Below are 21,170 nucleotides of genomic sequence, written 5' to 3'. Positions count from 1 at the left end.
CATGCCCCTGGTTACTTAAGCTCTGACTATGACCTGCCAATGTGCCCTGGTTTCAGACTAGAGGCAGAAAAGGGCAAACTCATGTCATGGGACTCCGTCTGCCGGGGCAGTGGCCTTAAGGAAGTCGGCATCCGGCAGAGATGAAGGATGCCTCCTAGCATTTCCAACATACAGATAAGCACACTATGGAGGCCCTCACCTAGAGGTGCCCAGTCTGCCACACGCGGTGACAGGGTTCTGCTGCTCATCAGTTGCTTAAGGCAGCTGTGTGAGTCCCTCACTCGATTTTAAATTCTAGCAGAAGAACTGGCTCTTCTGTTTTGTTGTCAATATTCCCGGTGCCTGGCACAACACTTGACCCTGAGAGGATGCTCAGTAGCTACTCAACAAGGTATAGTCAAGCTGGCCAAAAATGGAGCAGCAAGCTGTCACCAGGGACAGTCAGGCTCAGCCACAGCCACCCTGAGTTACTGTAGGGGACTGACACCTCATGCAAGAGTTCTAAAGCTGTACATTAAGCAAAAAGCTTGTGTTCCAGGGTGCCCTGTGCCTCGCCGGAGGAAGATGCCTGGAGAACTGAGTTCCAGAGGCTCTCGGCTGAGCACGGTTCTCCTGCCTCTGATTCGCATTAGCTCTGTGAGCTGTGACCCTTCCCCAGATTCTCCGCTCTCTTGCAAAGTGAGGGCAGAGAGTTTTGGTTCCCGGCAGTCCTTGCACCAGGACACTCAAGGGTCACCAGGGACACACAAATGGGGAGGATGGAGGGTGAGAGCCACGGCCACGGGCCAGGCTAATGACCAGCTTGTGCTCATTTACTGGGCGGATCCAGGAATCTGCCTGCAAGAGCTCTGAAGTTACCTCCTAATAGGGGGTTTCCCTGGCCTCTTCCCTGAAGAGGAGTGTCTCCAGCCTTTCTTTGACAGGACTCCCAGCCCCTTCATTGCAGACACACAAGAGCCCACAACCTCACCCAGCAGACAGAAAGCCCGCAGCCCATCTAAGTGTAGCAGGGAGTCCCTCACTCCCACAGCTGGTGAGGAGGAAGGGAGTTCTAGTATCTCTCCCTATCTCATGTCCACCTTCCTCACTCAGAACTGCAAACAGACCTCTCCCCTTAGGCCTCAGGCTCCGGCCGCCACAGTCCACCATCAGGAATAAGGTTCCCCAGCATTCACAAACAGAGGCCCCTGAGTCCTAAATGGTCTCCAGAGATAAGGACTTCACCTCCACCTGCACCCCATCCCCACTGGGCACGGGCGGGCTGGTGTGGTTCCCTGGTCTCACATCTAGGCTGTTACTCCAGGTTCATACGGTGGAGCACGCACTACACACTTGTGGTCCTGAGTCGCTGAGCACGCCTACCGCAAGCACTTCACCCTCTGAGGCACCCCAGGTGGCCTCAGGCAGCTGGAGACACAGGCTGTCACCAGGCAGTGTATGAATGGCCACAGGAGGGAGGTGCTGGTGGTCACTGCGGCTGGAGTTGCACAGGACTCCTGCACTAAACAGGCTGCAAGGAATCATTCAGGTACACTGGATCAAGCCGAGGTGCTGCCCATTCTGCACAGGTTCTACGATCATCAACAGGGGACTTGCACCTCCAATGCAGTCTGGGAGGGGCACCTCCAATGCAGTCTGGGAGGGGCACCTCCAATGCAGTCTGGGAGGGGCACCTCCAATGCAGTCTGGGAGGGGCACCTCCAATGCAGTCTGGGAGGGGCACCTCCAATGCAGTAGGAGGTGCAACACTTCCCCCCTCCCATCTTGCACCAGCTACACATCCTCTGGCCTCACACTACTCCAGCTCCAGCTCCAGAGAGTGAGTGGCAGCTCCTCTGGTTCCACACAGATGCAGAGGAGAGAGAGAGGGACCTCACTGTCAACTTCTTCCTCTCAGATAAAATTGACTTCACTCCATTGCGATGACAGTCTCTAGTCCTGAAAGCCTGACTCTCCAGGAAACAGGGGTGGCTACTTCATTTGCAAGCTGAAAGTACAAAGATGCCCCCATCAAAGCCAGGAAGCAGGCCCTGAATCCATGTCTTCCTTTTCTTACCCTTGCCCTGGCTAGGCTCTTCCTCTCTGAGTTTTTATTCTTAACAAAACAGCGATGCAAAACAATTTTCCTGATTACTTCAAGCCACGTTTATAGTATTCTACTGAGCGTTAAAGTCTACATTCCAACAATAAAAGTCTTCAGTGGATTTGGGGTTAAAAAAAAAAAAAGACCCAGTGACCCCTCTAAACTCTGCCATGAAAGCTCTAGTCCCATGGGCCAGGTACATCGTAGCTCTCCCTGGCCCCAGGTGACATGTATGGCCCAGGTAACATCCCTAGAGACCTCTCTGGTCACGTAACCAGGGCTTGGAGCCCCCCAGGGAGTCATACCACAGAAGGACAGCATTTGGCCATGACCTGTCTGCTTATGTGTTTAGGATCATTGCCACAGGATCCCCATGACTCAGGGCAACAGCAGGATATCTGAGAGGAGCTTCAGTGAGGGTCCAGTGATGTCGGTGTGCCAGAGGCCAGAGGCCTTGACCAGACCAACAACTCACTGCAATGAACATCTGTGGGTGGGCTGACTAGACAAAAGGGTACACTGCATGACACACCACAGCCCCCAATGCCACTAGACCAGTGAAGAGCTGCTGGAGAGACAGAGGAGCGAGGTAGGCTTTTATTTTTTGTTTTTTAAAATTATTTTGGGGGGGCTTTGTTTTGGGGGATGGTGCAGGGGTGAGGGGTGGGTATGGAGGAACTGGGAGGCTAGTGGGACTGGGGTGCGTGGTGTGAAATTCCCCAAAAAATTAATATAAATATACACATATGAACAATCACTGACAGTACTTATCCAAAACTGGCCCTCTCCTCACCACTGCCGCCATGGCCAGTTCTGGATAAGTTCTGGAACAACCTCCCTCACCATGGTTTGCAAACTGAGGGTGTCACAGCCACAGCTTCCTGTGACCTCAGGGCAGCTGAAGTGCAGGTTGGAAGAAGCCTGGGGCCTGAGGTCCCGCTTGCCCCTCCCATTGGGACGGCTCCCTATGATGCTGACCATGAAAGGCTTGCCCCCCTCCCCAAGCCTTCTCCTTCCCTTCCTGATTGCTAAAATTACAGCCATGAGTTGATGTGAAGTCCTCAGGTGCTGGGCAAACTCCCACCGGCACAGAGAAAACAGGAAAATTCCAGGCAGTTACTTTCTATGGAGTGGCTGTGCCTGCCCCATCCTGTTGGAAAAAGCCAATTTTGCATCACCCAGATATCAGGTGACTACTGTGTGTTATTAGATGTGTATGTGGAGTGGGGTAAGATGGTCAGAAAGGGCAGGTGCCTGCACCCAAGTGAAAAAGCACACGTGAACAGGAATTACACTCGTGAGACAGAGTGGACTTCACCAGCCGTGCAAGTGTGGATATCTGCTTTGATGTTCATTCACTGCTAGTCTGTCAGGACCGTGTGCTCTTGCTGAGCAAGTGTCTTTCCAGAAGGGTCTACAAGGCCTGTAGGTGTTGCTTAGAGGACGTGGTCTCCAGCATGTCTCCAGATAAAATTATAGAAAACACCTGTAGAGGTCAATCACAGTGCTGGTGCCAGCTGCCCACTCTATCTTGGCACCCCATTGTGCCAAGGGGCTGCTGTGAGCTCTGTGGGTAGGCCCATCCAGGCCTCTATGTACCCCTGATCTTAGTTCTAGGGAACTGTGGACTGGCAGGCAGAAGGGCTGGGCACCTGTACCAACTATGGGCCACAGTGGCCACAGTCAGTACCCTGTGACCAGCCAGTTTCGCTGACAAACTCCTGTGGTGCTGGACAGCACACAGAGCCCCAGGCTCATCTGCAATCTCGTCCTTGAGGACAGCTCCATCTTGTGAAGGAGTCAAAGGGGCAAGGCACGCAGACCCTGTGCCTGGGAGGACTTGCTCCCCACAGGGCTGGTGGTGTCCATGTGCGCCCCTGCCCTGTCCTGTTTCCTGCTCCCTTCCTTTCTACACTGGATCCCTAAAAACACTTGGCCCTGGCCCCCTGGAGCTGCAAAGTCCAACCTGTGTTACAGGCCTTTACATGGAGATGTGAGCCAAATTCTTTCTCTTCTTCATCCCCACCTACTGACATGAAATAGAATCCGACCCACGTGATGCTATTCTCTACACAAACTCAGCCTTCAGGCATCCAGGACACAGGCGGCAGCGACTCACTAGGCAAAGTCAGTCACAGACCAGCGGGCCTCAGTGAGAAAGGCCCCAGCTGGACACTGGAAGATGGCGTCACCTCGGCTCCTGTGGAAAATGCCCACAACGGAAAGTGCCCATCTGACTCAACTCACTTGGGAAACCCTTCACCCACAGAAGTAACACTGTAATCTCCACTCTTCTGACTGCCACATGGCTTCCGGCCCAATTATTCAATGTTACAACGAAGTTTCTTACTTACATACACACCAAAAAAACTTACTAGGAACAAGATGATTTACAACTATTTAAATACCTTCCTTTAAAAAGCAACAAAGTTATGAAACAGAGAAAAATCATTTCAATTACAGAGACAGGAAAAATAAAAACAAAAATCTCAAAGCAATCTGACATTTTCTCACAGAACTAGCAATTTTGCTAAAAAAAATGTAATTTTAAATGTAATGAACCTATTTCTTACTGTTTCTTTGCATCAAAAGAGTCAACATCACAGATGAAAAGAAAAAGATGTCTTCAAGCCAAGAGAGACTAGAAAGGCTTATCCCACAGAATGCCATGGCTCCAGTGTACTTAGGAAACACACAGGGACCTCACAATGTAGCACCCAGTCACGGGCAGCGCTGCGGAGCTGCCCAGCTAATCAGACGGTCCTCTCCATTCACTACGATCTCCATTCACTACGCTCGGCCTGAGTGGGCGCTAAGCAGAGGCCTGTGCACTCCTACCCTGCCTGGCTCAGCACACTGCCAGTTACTTAAAAGGGAAAAAACCCTGCCCGAGGACATTTTCCATGAAAATTTAGTTGGCGCTCCAGTTCCAATCTTATTATTATGCTCTTTTTTGGTTTTGTTTGTTTGTTTGGGTTTGTCTTGTTTCTTTGAGACAGGATCTCATTGTGTAACTCTGACTGCTGGTGTGGAACTCCATGTCGATCAGGCTGGTCTTGAACTCAGAGATCCACTTGCCTCTGCCACTATGCCTAGCCATCTTTTTGGTTTTTATAGATTAAAAAAAAGTGTTTCCTCAAAAAGCAAGGTATACGATATCAAATGTAGAATAAATTTCATATTTAAAACTGCCCCCAAATCAGCTTCATTTGGAATAAGTTCTGGAAATGGACTGTGTTGATGGTGGTAAAACACTGTTGTCTGATGTCATAGAAACTAGTTAAATGTAAATTTAGTATCCTGAGTACCATTTTACTACAGTAAAAGCTGTTCGTAATCAATAAAGCAAGACATCCATAGACTGTTAAAAATCATCCCTGTGGGCCGACAAGGCGGCTCGTCAGGTGAGGGCTCATGACGCCAAGGTGATCTAAGTTTGATCCCCAGGAGCAACATGGTGGGAGAAGTGACTCCCAAAAGTTGTCCCCTGACCTCCATGTGTGTGGTGTGGCACATACCTGCACAAGTACACACATGTACGCGTGTGCCTTTAAAGAAAAACCACTCCTTAAGGACAGGCACTATGTCCCCACTTTAAGTGAAATCTGAAACTGATCTCAAAGAAAGAGAACACAACAGAGTCAGAGCCTGGAAGAGTTTAGGGACAGTTTGGGGACAGTGCAGGGAAAGACACAGAGGCTAGGGACAAGAAGTACAAGGGTGACTGGAGTTGACAACAGTCAGGGCAACATTTCAAAATAACCGGCAGAGTCAGTGTAGCTGGTGCTCAATCCCAACATAAAGAAGCAGCGTGAGCAGACATGTCGGCTGCTTGAGCTGACCAGCACTAAAATGTCGTGCTGTGCCCCAAAACACGCATACTGTGCCATCTAAAACGTTAACAATGATTCGATTCTTAAAATCATTCTATTTTTTTCTATTATGTAACTTTATTTCTTTGGTCATATTATTCCAAGACAGAATTAAAGCTTGCATAAAAAGCCGGGCATGTCAGTGCACCCTGGTAATCCCAGCACTCGGGGAGCTGAAATCTGCATTTGAAGACAACCTGGGCTATAAAGCCAGATTTGGGCTTTAAAAACAATAAACAGACAAACCTTTCTCAAAATGCAACACACTATTACCTATTTTAAGACATAAAGCTCCAAGGCAGACAGTCAGGTCATTCTTGTGTCTACCCAGCTCCATGCTACAGCACCCAGTCTCCGAGTCTTGGGCTTCCTCTGCTTGATGATCCACAGGCTGGCTGCAAGGCCACAGGCCCAGGCCCCTTTAGTACTCAACTCTGCCCACCTCCCCACCCCTTCTTCTCTAAGCACACCACGTGTGCACTCAGTTCTCATCTGTGTGGTAACCGGTCTCCAGTGTGTTCCACTGAATGTGCTGTGCACACAGCACACACTCAACTCTTGGAGGAACATCAAATGTCAAGGCTGCCTTGCGCAGGCAGGTTGCTGTGTGGGAAGTTCACAGGGAGCCTGCAGACACTCTCCAATGATGCTTTATTCCTAGTCTGCATCCAAGAAATGGTGAGATTAACTGATCAGGATCAATCACTCAAAGGTCTCTGACCACCATGGCAGCCTTCTTCATACACACACACACAATACTTCCCAATGTATACCAAAGTTGATTACTGGAAATATGCGCTACACTGACGGTCTTATTTATCTGAACCCAAACAACCGTGTCGATACTTTCTAGAGACAAATGGTGAGTCCAAATGTACAGCACTTTATCTGAAAGTGACAAATGTAGGCGAGATTGACCTTAAGTCACAGATGTCCACACCAATGACCTTCCTATCATTTCATTTCTACCTCCAAGTTCAGGTGATCTCTGAGACCTTGAAAAACTACACAAAAGCCTCGATGAAATCCTCACAGCAGAAGTTTGCTGTCCCTAATCCCCGGCTGAAAATAGGCTGGGGAAATCCTCTTTTCCCTGAGCACAGAATATTTAACTGTTACGGCACTTCCTCCTCCCATGGAGGGAGGAGGTCACAGATCGGGGGTGAGAGAAACAAGCCCACTCAGACCCTCCCCTGCTCCAGTGGGCCTAATATCTGTGGAAAGCAGTTTCTTGTCCTGGCCTTGGTTCACACTTTGCATAAATTCCAGGTGCCTCCGGGCAGCACATGACATCTCTAGGCCTGGGATTCAGTGCCAAAGCTGGGTGGCATTTCTCCTTAAGACAGACTCTCCTCAGCTGCCCATGCCTCTCACCGGCTGCAACACCAGGCAGAGTGGCCCCTACACATTGGCTTGGCAGCACAGCAGAGCTGTGAGCACAGCAGAGCTGTGGTGTAGGTGTGGCGAGCTGACCCAGGACAGGAGACTCGGCCCCGTCTCTTGCTGCTTATTCCATAGGGTGAGCTAGCCAGGGCAGTACTGGAGAGCTCACCCTGCTGTTGAGGATGAAGGAGAGCTGGCGGGTGGGCTGAGCAACCCAGCAAACAACCACCCAGACCCAGACCCAGAGCTGAGTTGGCCATCCCACCATCCACCCCATCTATGACCTGCTGGAGCACACAGAGGGGCTGGTGGTGCTGCAGATCCAAAGTCACAGGATCTCCATGACACAGGACAACAACAGGACATCCAAGAGGAGTCCCAGTGAGGGCCCAGTATTGATGATGTAGCAAAAACCAGAGACCTCAAACCAGACCAACGACTCAATGCAATGAACACTTGCAAGTAACAATAGATGGACTAAAGGACTGTGTGACTTACTATGTCACACTACAGCTTCCACAACAAGGTTTTTCTTTTTCTTTTCTTTTCTTTTTTTTGGTTTTTCGAGACAGGGTTTCTCTGTGTAGCTTTGCGCCTTTCCTGGAACTCACTCTGTAGCCCAGGCTGGCCTCGAACTCACAGAGATCCGCCTGGCTCTGCCTCCCGAGTGCTGGGATTAAAGGCGTGCGCCACCACCGCCCGGCGAGATTTTTCTTTTCTTTTAAATTTTATCTTGCTTTAATCCTGGGAGTAGGGCGGAGTTGCAAGGGTCTGGGAGGGACGGGGAGATGAGTGGATGAGATACACGACGTGAAATCCAAAAAGAATCAATAAAAAAGTTCAAATGGGGGGGGGAGGCAAACTCTCCTGCTTCATTTTCAGTCAAATGGTTTTAAAGTCTCCAGAATTCACAACCAGGGAGGCCAGCGACGCCCGCCTGGAAGAGCCATGACTGATGATGGTTTCTGACGTCACAGCCTCCAAATGACAGACCATGAGACTCTGGCTCTTTAAACACCCTAAAAGGACTAGCTTGGGGACTTACAGCTGTGGTGTGCAGCTGTGTTACGATGCTGCTACCAGAGACAGCTGTGCAGAGAGCAGAGACCCCGGTCGACTCCTGCACTTCCTGCCCACCTACCTACATTTGCTCCAGGAAAAAAGTCAGCCTGAAGATGAGAGAGGCAGAGAGTCCGCCCACTAGAGCCATGGCTCGATCCTCACTAAGCAGGCAGGCCCAATCCACTTTGTGACGTAACTAGCAACATCTGTCTGGTCAATAAGCCAGATGCTGGGCATCTGGACCCAAACAAGGTGTTACATTACTACCTTATCTTAACTCTCTCTGCCCTGCCAGACCCTCAGAAGAGAGAGATCAAGTTATCAGATCACATGTAATAGTGCAAGAATCATCTGTTTCACTATTAAAAACAAAAATAACAAAAACATACTATGTCTATTCTATGCCATTTTCCCAAGAAAGCACTATAATTTGGTAATACAGAAAGGAAACAAAGTGTCCACTTTGAAATTCATTGTCTCTCTGAACACTAAACAGAGCCTCCCAAACCATGTGCGGCTTTAGGCTGAACTCTATCCCCAAGTTCCAGTGCTGAGGCCCTTGTAATATGGAACCATACTTGAAGATTAGGCTGGTAACAAAGGCCTGAGGATGGTCTTAATCTGGGAGGACCAGCCTCTCTTGATCAGATGGGGACATCGGAACCCAGCCCTGCTGATAGCCCAGCCTCCAGACCCAAGGAATGCTTCTGGCTAAGGTGGGCCGTGTACGGCCTAGCTCATGGAGGTGTGGATGACATCCACTCCAGCGTTGCATATAAGCTGTTGGGTACCAACAGAGCCATTTACGCTGACAGACTTAGCAAGAGGCATCCCTCAGGGCAACACCTCAGACACAGCTGGCTTCCCTCTCTCGCCCACCCTTGGCATTGGCAGACTCAGCCATCTAACTCAGATGCCCATCAACTGCCATTTCAGAAACTCCAGCTGCTAATCTCACCTGATGAGACACTAGCCAGAGCCTAAAACAGAGACAGCCATCTACCACATAAACTCCTGAGGCCTCCACGCAAACTTGCAGCCTGCCTGCTCTGGCTTCACCTGCAGCGGACAAATTTAGTTATCTGACAACAGTGAGGAGACATAGGCAGCCAGGAGACATCTGCAAAGACAGGTCAAACCCTCAAAGGCCAAGGGGCGTTGAGCCTTGCTCGGCATGAGATAGGGACAGGGGTCCCAGACATGGAGTCCTCCCTGAGTGAGCAGGAGACACTTCACAGGGATGATGCTTTTGCAGTCAACACAAGGAGGGAAGCGCCAGGGCAGTGAGGGCTCCTCAGGGCTCACACGTCGTTTTTACATAATGTTTGATGCACTTCAGAGAGAGGCAGCTTCCAAGGCTTGTCATCACAGATACAGTGTTGACACATATCAGCGCATGGATGGCAGGCCATGTCAGCCGTTGGCCAGGCCCTAAACACAAACAGGGCACAGGCCATGTGGAAGCAGGGCACACCGTAGGCTCCTCAGCCGTGGGAATGCTAGCCTGCACCTCAGTCATGAGGGACCAGCTCCACTCCGTCCTCAGCCCAAGTCAGCTGCCGCTTCCCTCACGCCCGCTGCGGCTCTCCACAGTCTGCTCTGGAGTTTTTTTCTTGGACTTTTCTCTCAAGTAGCAGGAGGCGGGGTCTGCCTGCCTTATGACTCTCTGTCTCTATGGTGTGTTGAGTAAAACAAACACCAACCAGAATGTTCCTCAGGCACTTGTGTACACCACCAAGCCACACACATGTGATTTCAGAGGTACATTGTGTGACCAGCACCATGGGGTTCCCAGGGTAAGACAGGCCTCATCAAGGGACAGGCCACAAGGAGGCGGGAACCACAGCTATGACAATGGGGGTCAGGCCACCCTAAACCCCACCTGCCTACTCAGGAGACTGCAGTAGGCTAGTGCCCTCAGGAGCCGGGACACCCATGCCTTCCTCTAATACTGCTGGGGGCGCATGGGGAGGTGACTTCTCCAACAAGGTAATGGGATCTACCATGAATCTGCAGCACGGCCAGCAGGTCCCTGTGTGGTCACACACACCTCTCGTCAAGGTTACACGCAGAGGGCCACAATGCTCTGGGCCCACTCTCCACCTAAGAGAGGGTCACCTAACTCACTTGCCAAACTGAGGCACTTGTATGACAGGGATGTTGTGGACGATTATTAACTTATTAACTATCCTAGGACAACAGGCCTGTGCCAGGGCTGTGCTGGGCAAAGCAGGTGTATGACCTCATAGCAGGCCCACGCACCTGGAAGCACCCATTACACAAACCCAGTGTTCTTGGGAAGAACACAGTGCTCCTTCCTGGGGTATGAGGACCAACCTGGGGGGAGGGGGGTGCTCATAAGACAGCTCATAGACAATCTCTAGTAGAGATTGCTGTGGACCCAGATCCATCTAGCCTCATCTCTCTCACCTGGGCCCTATTCTCCTTTCTCGGGGATTGGCACGGTGGGGTGGGAGCACGGTGGGGTGGGAGCACGGTGGGGTGGGAGCACGGTGGGGTGGGAGGCCAAGGACAATGCCACCATCCCCAGGCTGTGCTCTCACAGTGCTGTGGAATGCCTAACCCACTGGCTTTCGATCAAGTACAGTTTTCACAGAACAAATCTTCTCTTAAAAAAAAACAAAACTTTTCTTTAGCTTCCAACTAGAAAATAAAAGTTACTTCCACTCCCTTTTCAAGTTAAGGAATAAATTCTTTATGACACGAACATACACTCTGGTGAGCCACTCTGCAGGCACTTTACAGTGAGTATCTGATCCTCAGATCCATACCCTCGGGGAAGCAGCTGCATCTGCCATCTGCCTCTTCTTCACCCACCCCCACCCCCACCTCCACCCCTCCACCCTCCTCTCCCCAGGGAGACAGAGTGACTTCAATGGACACCTGGGTCAACTGAGAACCACAGAGAATGTGACTCACACACAGAGCTACAGGGCTAGGACTTTGACGTCACTCACCAGGTGAGCGAGGTCAAGACTTGCAGGGGCATAGTGCTTCTTGCCAGTAACTAACCTTCCTCCGTGAAAACTGTGCCCGGAACACAGACTGGGCCAGGCACAGAGGCTCCCAGCACCCCTAGGAGGCTGAGGAAGGATTTCAAAGCCAGCCTGCGCTACATGGGCCAACTCTAACTTAAAAAAAAAAATCTTTTTAACTGGGTAGGGCCATGTGTGGTAGTGTATGCCTTTAACTCCAGCACTGGGGAGGCAGAGGCTGATGGATCTCTGTGAGTTTGAGGCCAGCCTGGTCTACACAGTAAGTTCCAGGTTATCCAGGGATACACAGTGAGACCCTGTCTCAACAAGAAACACTTAGGTTGGGTCAGACTCTCAGTGGACTCCAGCCCCAAGTGCTAATGTTCCTTTGGATACTCTGAGCCACAACTAATACCAAATAAGATAGGCACCATGCCATCTTCTGGCAGTATGGGTCACAGTAAGTGGCACCACACTTCTGGCAGTATGGGTCACTCCAGAAGTGTGCCCCCTCCTCTAACGTGGCTTGCATCCTGGGAACAGAGCGCATCCCCAAAAGCAGCATGGCTCAGCCCCAGGAAAACAGCTCACTCCCCAGGAGCATAGGTCGGCCGCAGCATGGTTCATCTCAATGTCCAACGTGCATGAACCTCTCAACATAAATCCCAAGAAGGGGTCCGGTTCTGACACCCACGAAAGTTAAATACAGAGACAGAGGTGCATGTAAAACAGAGAATCAGGAGGGTCGGAAGGTGGTTACTATGGCTTTAGAACAGGAACTTGAAAATACAAATTCTTCTGAATTACCTGTGTCTTGGAGGGCTCAGTGTGTTTCTGAGTGGGAGTCTGCCACTAACAATTCTTGTACGTGGACCCAGAGGAAGAAGCAGTCAACTGTTACCCATAAACGCCAACTGGTTCCTACTGCACTTTTAAAATGCTGAGGAACAGCTAAGGGGCTGGCAGTGGAGAAAGCATGTTAACTAACGGGCACAGTGCTCACATGCCAGGTCCACCAGGAGCCCAGGTCACAGGCCAAGTGCTGTCCACTGACTTCCACACCACTCTCCTCTTCAGGGGGTGCAGTGAGAAGACCTTCCCTGCTTCAGTTATAGCACTGAAGCTTGAGAGAGAGTGAGCATTTCATGTATACACAGAGAGGGGGGAAGAGAGGGAGGGGGAAGGGAGGGAGAGGGTGGGGGAGGAGAGCAGGGGGAGGGGGAGAGAGAGAACACCAGGCAAAGCACAATAAGAACCTGAAAAGCAGCATGCAAACTGCTTTACCCTCATTACATGGGGGCCCAAACCAGAAAGGCCTGAATCCCTATCAGTGGGTGAGAGACAGGTCACATGCCAGAGACAGGCCAGGCAGCTCAGAAGAGCCCACGCCAGCACTGGCAGTCTAAACAGCTGTTCTCTCCAGCAGCAGAGCCACAGGGAGAAGGATCCACCAGCACTCTGGAAAAGTCAGGAAGTGTGGATGTTAGCAGGCACTCATCTATCTTGAAGTATTGGCAAGAAATTCAACTACTGTTCCAGCCACTGAGTAGCCAACCCAAACCAGGGCCAGTCAACTACCTGATCTAGGACTGGTTCCTGCAAGAAGACACAGAACTTGGAAATCCCTTCCATGGGGTCACAGAGTTAACTCTTGAGAATCAACAACTTAAACTCCTAGGAGACCTTCAGAGCTTTGCTCTTGAAATCAGGGTCTGTGGAGGGCACTGCTGCTGTTCCCCCAAGGCGCTAAGAACTGACAGAAGAAAAGTGGAGCCAATCCCAAGAGCTCAGTTCTGACAGAGCCAGTGGGACTAGCAGGAGCCCCGGGAAGGCACCTACAAAAGACACAGGGACATCATCAGAGGCAGGAAGGCCGAGAGCTTAGGAACTTGGCTGAAGGGCCAGAAGCCCTCAGAGTCCAGTCCATCCCACATTGCCAAGAGCTAAGGAAACAGGATCTAGAAGTTGGCGAAAGTGCTGACCAAGACTTAAAGACTTGCTAAGTGCTCCAGTGCTTGGTGACACTGTGGCGCTCCCTTCAGAACTGCCCAGCAGCACTTCCTCCAACCACAGTTAAGATGACAGCGAGAGTCACCCATCAGAGGTCCGGAGCAGCCGTGTGCACAGGATCCCTGGCACGTACCGGAGAGGTTATCCCCTCCCCAGATAAGGGAGTAACAGAGAAAAGGGCATCCTGAGGCCAGGATCCTAGCAGGGGGAGAAAAGTCCACGAGGGTCCCGGAGTGTGCACAGGCCAGCAACAAAGCACCAGATGCTCAGGGCCCCCGCAGCCTCTGCCTATTCCTCCACCAGACACACTACCTAGTCCAGACCCAGTGAGTCCCTAAGGTCCTCAGGATGCTGCCCAACCAGGTCTGTTCAACCAATGCTATGGTCTGGATACAAAACACCCTCCTGCAAAAGGCTCCTGGCTTGGCCGCCAGCTGCTAGAGTCAATCATCGGGAGGTAACTGGACAGTGAGGACTCAGACCTGATCAATGGATTAACAGTGATGAATTCCTAAGTGGACGGGGTCACTGGAAGCTGCTGGAAGGCGCATTGGTGGAAAAACTGGGGGACTAGGAGTTTGTCTTGTCTCTGGGACCCCATTTTCTCTCCCCGTCTCCACCTCTCTCCTCCCCCACCCACTTCCTTCCTGGCTACCCACCAGGAAGTAAACAAGCCCCTTTGATCTTCCATCTAACCCCACTGTTATGTTCAGCGCACCTTGCCTGGTCTGAAACGATGAGCCAAAAATACATTTTCTCCTTTCAACTGTTATCTGCGATGCCGAAAAAAGAACACATCTGACCACTAACACTTGCTGACGTTCAGCCTGCCTCTCCACTCTGAGGTGGCGACCCAAGGATGGGGATCGCCACCTGACTAAGGTGTCAGCGTGTAAACCACACCGAGGTCGAGAAGACCCTGGGAAGAGCACCCCAGGAGCAAGACCAAGATGAGGTGGAAGGAAAGAAAGTCTGGTCAGCTATGACTAGTCAGCCATTAAGATAAAGGGTAGACAAAGACATGACTCCATGCCATGGGGCCGATGATGTCATCTGAACAGGAAGAGAATGGGGAGTACAAGGCCCAGGTCTGGTCTCTATCGATATGGGATCTGCTGCCCCAAACCAGGGAGGCAGGCCAGGACAGAAACAGCAGGGCTGTGGGCCCTGCAGAGGGGTGTGCCTCTGTTCTCTTCTCAATCGTCTAGGCAGGCTGTCAGCTGCCCCATGAAGAGGGAGAGCCGAAGTCCGCTGAGAAGCAGTACAGGGCGGACTCATGGTGTCCAGTCCATACTGGCCCCACTCACGGAGCATGAACTGTGTGCGAGGGCTATGTCCTAGACAGGGCAGGCACCAGGGAGTGGGCACTAGGGCCGGCCTTGTTTTCAGAGGAAGAAACAGACCGAAGAAGCTAACCAGCAGCCCAAGGTTCAGGCGGAGGCAGAGACAGATGTGAGTGAGGATCCAGGAAGACGGATGCCTAACCTCCAAAGCTCTGCATCGACCCTGAGTTTCTCAGCCATCAGCATCCCAGTAGAGCAAAAATAGTACCTATTCAATCTTGTATTTCCAGTGCCGTAAAAAATGGCTTTCTATTGATTTGTATTACAAATAAATAGCACTCTTAGCTGCGTTTAACTTGGTGAAAAGAACATCTGTAAGTCTGAGACGTAGGCATCTCACCCACCCTGTTTGTGTCAAGCACAGGGCACAGGCACCCAGTAACAATTTGTATGTTTAGTTTGGAACACATCTGCAGACAGAATTCCTCGGTAGTGAGGCATCACACGTGCTTGTTAATAGTCATGCCATCTCAGCTAATGGTAAACTGAGGACAGTGCTCCTGTTTCTAGAAACTTAACTGGCTGTAATGATACAATCTTCTTTCCCCATGGTCACTAAATTCAGTCCTCAGCATGAAATAAAAGCATCTGAGGCTCGCTTGTCCTAATGAGCAGACATTCAATAGGGTTCCACAGAACAGTGGGGAAGATTCAAGGCAAGGAATGGAAAATAAAGGTTAAATATACAGCTGGGGTGACTGCTCAGAAATGTCCAATCAGAACACACCAGAGCCTGAAGACAGGCAGGTGCTGGACAAGCTTGTCTAGCTGCCACCTTGTATGTTAATTATAAACTTTACAAGTCCATCCTATGGATTGTTACCACCACCATGCTGGAGACAGGCCATGCATTAGCCTGGGGTTTTATGCCTAAGGAAACACTTACTTCAAATACCAGAAGGGCCTTGGTGGTTAAGTGGTTTCACTTTGTGTCCGGGAATACGGACTCTGGGGACTGAACAGGAAGGCCTGGATCCTCGGAGTGGCGAGTTCAGTGAGTTAAGTCTCTTAGAACAGGCAAGCTCACAGTGTACCCTGATGTCTGTGATAAAAATGAAGAAGCCGAGCACAGTGGCACACGCCTTTAATTCCAGCACTCAGGGGGCAGATGCAGGCGGATCTCTGTGAGTTTGAAGCTAGCCTGGTCTATGTACTGGTTCCAGGACAGCCGGAGCTACATAGTAACACCCTATCTCAAAAAAGAAGAGGAAGAGGAAGAAAAAGAATGGGTAGTAGTAGTAGATGATACATATGCATACTTACACGTTTCTAGACTTTTGGGGAAGTACAGAGTAAGTGCTTGAAGTCCTCGGGAGCCAAAACCGGGTTTTTTTCTAGTATGTAAAAAGATGAGAGACTAGAGAGCGGCTCAGCAGTTAAGAGAACTGGCTGCTCTTCCAGAGTTTGATTTGCGGCTCCCGCTCACAATGGTCAGCTCAAATCCCACCCCAGGTGATGCTCTTCCGACCTCTGCAGGCGCCAGACATGAACGTGCTGTACTTACTTACATGCAGGCAAGGAGGCCACGCACATAAAATACGAGAAAAATTTAAATCAGCGGGACATGGTGGTGCAGGCCTACAATCCCAGCTACCCTTGAGGCTGAGGCAGGATGACCATAAGCTTGGGATCTGCCTGGATACAAAGTGAGTTCAAGGCCAGCCTGAGCAACTTAGGGAGAGCCTGTCTCAGAAAGCAAAAAGACCTGGGGCCATAACTCAGGGGTAGAGCACCTGCCTAGCATGCAGGCAGTCCTAGGGTCAATTGCTAAATATCACCAAGAAAGCAAGGAAGGAAGGAAGGAAGGAAGGAAGGAAAGAAGGAAGGAAGGAAGGAAGGAAGGAAGGAAGGAAGGAAGGAAGGTAGGAAGGAAGGAAGGAAGGCCTTCAGGTTTTCCCAAGTTTTCCGTCTTAGACAAAATGTGTTATGTGCAAAGCAAATTCTGGGAGGCAGAGGCTCACAGAAGCTCCGGCAAGGCCTAAAACCTAATAAACCTAATCACTCATACATGACCAAAATAAAGCTCTTGACCTACAGAAATATGAGAGGAAAATCAAACCCTTCCGCATGAACCAGGAAGGCCAGAGGGAGAAGACCTTTGTGAGGAGCGTGGCCTCGGAAGCTCTGTTCCTGGATGCCAGGCAACAGTATTCCACACCTTGCTTCTAATTATTTTGTTTTTTCTTTGCAAAAAATCATATCCACCACCAATTCTTCCCTCCCACTGCCTCAGGGAAGCCCTGGGGATGGGGTGGGTGGGGGGAATCCAACCAATACCGCCCCCTTTTTTGAAGTTTAAAGGGCTTGGGGCCAGGTGGCCAATGCCTTTAATCCCAGCACTGAGGAGTCAAAGGCAAGCAGATCTCTGTGAGCTGAGGACTAGCCTGGTCTACACAGTGAGATCCTGGACAACCAGAGGCAAACAGTGAGAGTAACTCAAGTAAAGTTTTTTTTTTTTTGAGAGGGGGGTTGAGACAGGGTTTCTCTGTGTAAGCTTTGTGCCTGTCCTGGAACTCTCTCTGTAGACCAGGCTGGCCTTGAACTCACAGAGATCCGCCTGGCTCTGCCTCCCAAGTGCTGGGATTAAAGGCGTGCACCACCACGGCCCGGCTCAAGTAAAGTTTTTGAAGAGTATTCAAGCACTCAGCTAACTAACCCTGGCAGCCCAGGGCTAACGCCTGCCCAGAGGCTGGGGAACCAGTCAGTGTGTGGTGGTAAACTTGATGAGCCTCTCCTCGGACCCAGGCCCCAGTCTTAGCCCTTTTCAGGACTAACACTGAATCCGCACAAGAACTGCAAGTTGTTACTGTCCTCTGGCAAAAGCGCCGAAGCAGGACCACAGAGGCGGCCTGTCCCAGGTACTCCACGGCAAACGGAAGGGCTCCCCAAGCTGCTTCCAGAAGGCTCTGCTGCTTCCTGTCAAAGGCGCCACACTCCCCCCGTCACACACCTACAAGGAAGTGTCACTGACTCCACATACGCTCTTTAAGCTGTTTAGGATACATGGTATGACTTAGACTGCGCCCTGGCACGTTGGCTACCTCACGGTGCATGAGCTGTGCACCTCCACACGACCATGCGATTGTTCCAGTGTACAGCAATGTATACCGTGGCGTGTACCGGCTTCGCCTCGACAAGAGTTCTCTTTCATCTACCTGCCTGTACTCACTGCCGGGAATTGACCCAGGACAAAATACCTATGGCAACGTTTTCCAAGCACTGATGACTCTGTCTTTAGCAACCTCGGGCCTCAGAGGGAGCTGTGGTGCTTTTATCGTCTCAGGAATTCTGACTGTGTGAGGAGAGGAAGGAGCGATGGAGGAAGCTCAGTTCTGTAGAGTAAGTTGCATAATCCATGAGATGAGAATAGTCCGTCTCTTTTTTCCCCTCTTACAAAAGAAACTATAATCTCACACATCTTGGAAGATAACCATATTACAAGAAAAATCATGACTGTGTCTGGATAAAGTCAAATTAATTTCATGACTTAGACTCGAGTTTAAAATCATAGATATGAATAGCTGTGTACAGGAATATGGTAGAGGAGTCAAGAGAACACATTGAGAGCAAGGAGGTAAAAAAAATGAGAATAACATCATAATAAAAATGAATAACATCCCATAACTCACCTACCAGATGCATTATCAAATAACTGAAGAGTGGGAAAGTTCGTTAAGGAATATCTACCTCCTAGAGAGAAAATGCCACTTCAAAGGGAAAACAGCAAAACAGAAAGAAACTAACCTGAAATTTTACCTAGACTGAGGAAATAAAGACAGCACCTGTCTGGGGGCAGTACGGAAGTAAAAGACAGCGCCTACTTGGGACCCCGGGAGGCTGGCACGCTCACTGCGAGTCTCCACTGGGAACAAGAAGACCACCCCTCCACCTTCCACTTTCCACCGGGGAGAACTTCACTTCCCAGTCTCATTCTTTCCGTACTAGAGGGTCAAAGCTGGAAGGGAATTAACTAGAAAAAACACAGTGGGTACATTCCTCCTCGGGAAAAAAACCCACATCTAAGGCCAAGTATCCGGCTCAGAGAAAGCCAGAAAGAGCCGGCTCGGGTCGATCCTCCGTACCCCGGCGCTCCTCAAACCTGTGACCACCCGGCGCCAGCTGCCGGACAATAGGTCCTTGTGCCGAGCGCCGGGGAAGATGCGCCGTCCCGGGGCAGATTCCCTCTTTTCTGTACACACCCCTTTGCTCCGTCCTGACCCATGGCTGCCACCTCCCTGGTCTTCCCTGGTGAGGCACACTCCGTCACTACCCGAGCAGAGGCATCCAGAAGGACCGGGAACTGCGCACTCGGACCTGGCCGGCTACTTTCAGAGACGGCAAACTTCACTTCTGACTCCCCGCTTACCCGCAGCCCTGGACCCATCTCCCAGTCGGTCCCTGTTCCCCGCGCGGGCCCGCCCCGCTACAACTGAGCGCGACCCCCGGGATGGATGTCCCTTAACCCCGGGATCGCCAGGGCTGCAACTGCCTTCCCCGGGTGGGCCTGGCCGAGCGCAAGTGAAGGGCGGCGCGGACCCTTCGGCGGGACGTTCCCGGCCTGGACCCCGATCCCGATCCCCATCAACCCCGACCCTGGCCCCGGCCTGGGCCCCAGCCCTAGCCCAGCGCGCCACTCCACTCACGTATCTGCGCACGAGCGTCCTCAGTAGGCTGCAGTCCATGGTGGCCGCTCCGGGCTCTGCGAACCCCACGGGCTGCAGGCGCTAATGCAGCCGCCCCCCGCCCGGTCACGGCCTGGGCGGCGCGGGGGGCGGCCGCGGCCCCTCCGCGCTCATGCCCCGCCGCCCGGCGGTCAAGGGACGCGGCTCGCGCGCAGGCGGGCTCGGAGGAGGCGGCCCGCGCCCCGCGCTGCTCCCCGTCGGGCCGGCGCGGCCTGCGCTCGCTCGCTCGCTGCTCCGCGCCTGCTCCTCCCGCGGCCGCCGCGCCTCTGGAGCCGGCTCTGCCCGGCTGCGCCCCGCGCGTCACGGGCGCGTGTGAGCATGCGCGCGCCGCAGCCCCCGCCCCGGCCCCCGCGCGCGCGCCGCGACTCCCTAGCGCGCGCCGCCGCCGCCGCCCTGTTGCTTCCGCCTCCCTGCGGGGCGGGAGGGCGCTGTCACCGCCCTCCTGTGGCTCGCCCGGTGCGGGTTCCCCATCTCCCTGGGCTCACTCCTGTTCTGGAAAGGAAGCCTGGCTGTGAGCCCGGGGGCCCGATGGCGGGTGCGGTGGGCCTGAGCCCCTGAGCCTGTGGGTCACGCCTCCCGCCTTGGCGTGGGCAGAAGGCGCAGGATCCTCAGGTGGCTGCAGGGTGCAGACGCCACCACCCCTTTTAGGACTTCCTCCCTTGGAGACCCAACCAAACATGTCCTGATCCGGCTCTTATGACTACTTCTACCTGCTGCTGGGGCCCTGTATCGGGTCCTCCATCCAGACCCAGGCCTCTGGGTTTTGCCTGGTGATCCGGCCCGGGTCAAGTGTTTCCTACTGCTAGCTTTCAGCTAAATACCACTTCTAGCAACCCCAATTCCAGGTGTGAAGCCTGCAGGACGTTCCTTACCTCCGGGTCCCCCTAACCTAGCTGATGTTTACTGGTTCCACATCCCCTGCTTTTGCTTCAGATACTGTAGAACCCGATAGGGACTAAGGATCTGCAGAGCCAATCAGGAGCACCAGACCGGGGCTTAGAAACGTGTTTAAGACCATTCTGACAGGATGTGGGGAGATCTGGTGCTGCTACAGTTCGGGTTAGACTCAGATGACCACGGATGAATTCCAGTGACTAAACAAAGGCCCCCTGAGCCACCAGCTTGCTGTTTCCCGTTTTCCACCCCATCTCCCCACGGCCCTCTGCCCTGTTCTTCACTTGGGTTCCACACCTGTGTCTCACCACACGGCACCCGCTGCAGACACTGAGCCAGTCTGGGCAAACGTGTTTCTCTCCAGCCTTGGACTTGCCATGAGCCTGGTGGTGTTGGAAGGCAGCTGTCACTGGTAGCTAGGTGTGGACTCTTGAGGACCAGGCCCCTGTGCCTGGGGACTAACGGCTGGCCCTGCACCTGATGGTTCTGTGGCCATAACTGCATGCTCATGTGTCCTTGGTGATACCATCTAATTTCTACCATGACCAGGTACTGCTAGGATAAACTGTAGGCTTCTGGTGGCAAGTTACAATTGGAATGGGTGAGCCTGGCACAGACCGGTCTCAGGATGAGGACTTCCTATCTTTAGAGAAGGTTCTACACAGAGGCGTGTGTTCATTTTCTCTTCTTTTCTTTTTTCTTATTTTCTCATTTGAATTTTTGAGACAGAATCTTTATCCTAGGCTGGCCTCAAACTCTATGCAGTCTTCCTGCCTCAGCCTCTTAAGTGTTAGGTGTACAGGAGTGAGCCCCCATGCCCAGCTTACTCTTCATACTGAGGAAAG

General features: G+C 52.0%; 1 protein-coding gene across 3 annotated transcripts in view; it reads right to left on the bottom strand.

The window, feature by feature from the left end:
* Atp11a (ATPase phospholipid transporting 11A) overlaps positions 1–19,507 on the bottom strand; it is a 109,259-nt gene extending 89,752 nt beyond the window's left edge. For all 3 annotated transcript variants that reach the window (XM_059244978.1, XM_059244980.1, XM_059244979.1), the window contains exon 1: positions 19,393–19,507. In XM_059244978.1, coding sequence (XP_059100961.1) covers positions 19,393–19,431 — 39 coding nt within the window. In that variant the 5' untranslated portion in view covers positions 19,432–19,507. The remainder of the gene's footprint in view (positions 1–19,392) is intronic.
* Positions 19,508–21,170: the final 1,663 nt, after the last annotated feature.

The sequence above is a fragment of the Peromyscus eremicus genome, chromosome 17, assembly GCF_949786415.1.
Source record: "Peromyscus eremicus chromosome 17, PerEre_H2_v1, whole genome shotgun sequence".
NCBI classification, from domain to species: Eukaryota; Metazoa; Chordata; class Mammalia; order Rodentia; family Cricetidae; genus Peromyscus; species Peromyscus eremicus.
The sequence above is the reverse complement of the archived record's forward strand: the minus strand, read 5'-3'. Positions and strand labels throughout refer to the sequence as shown.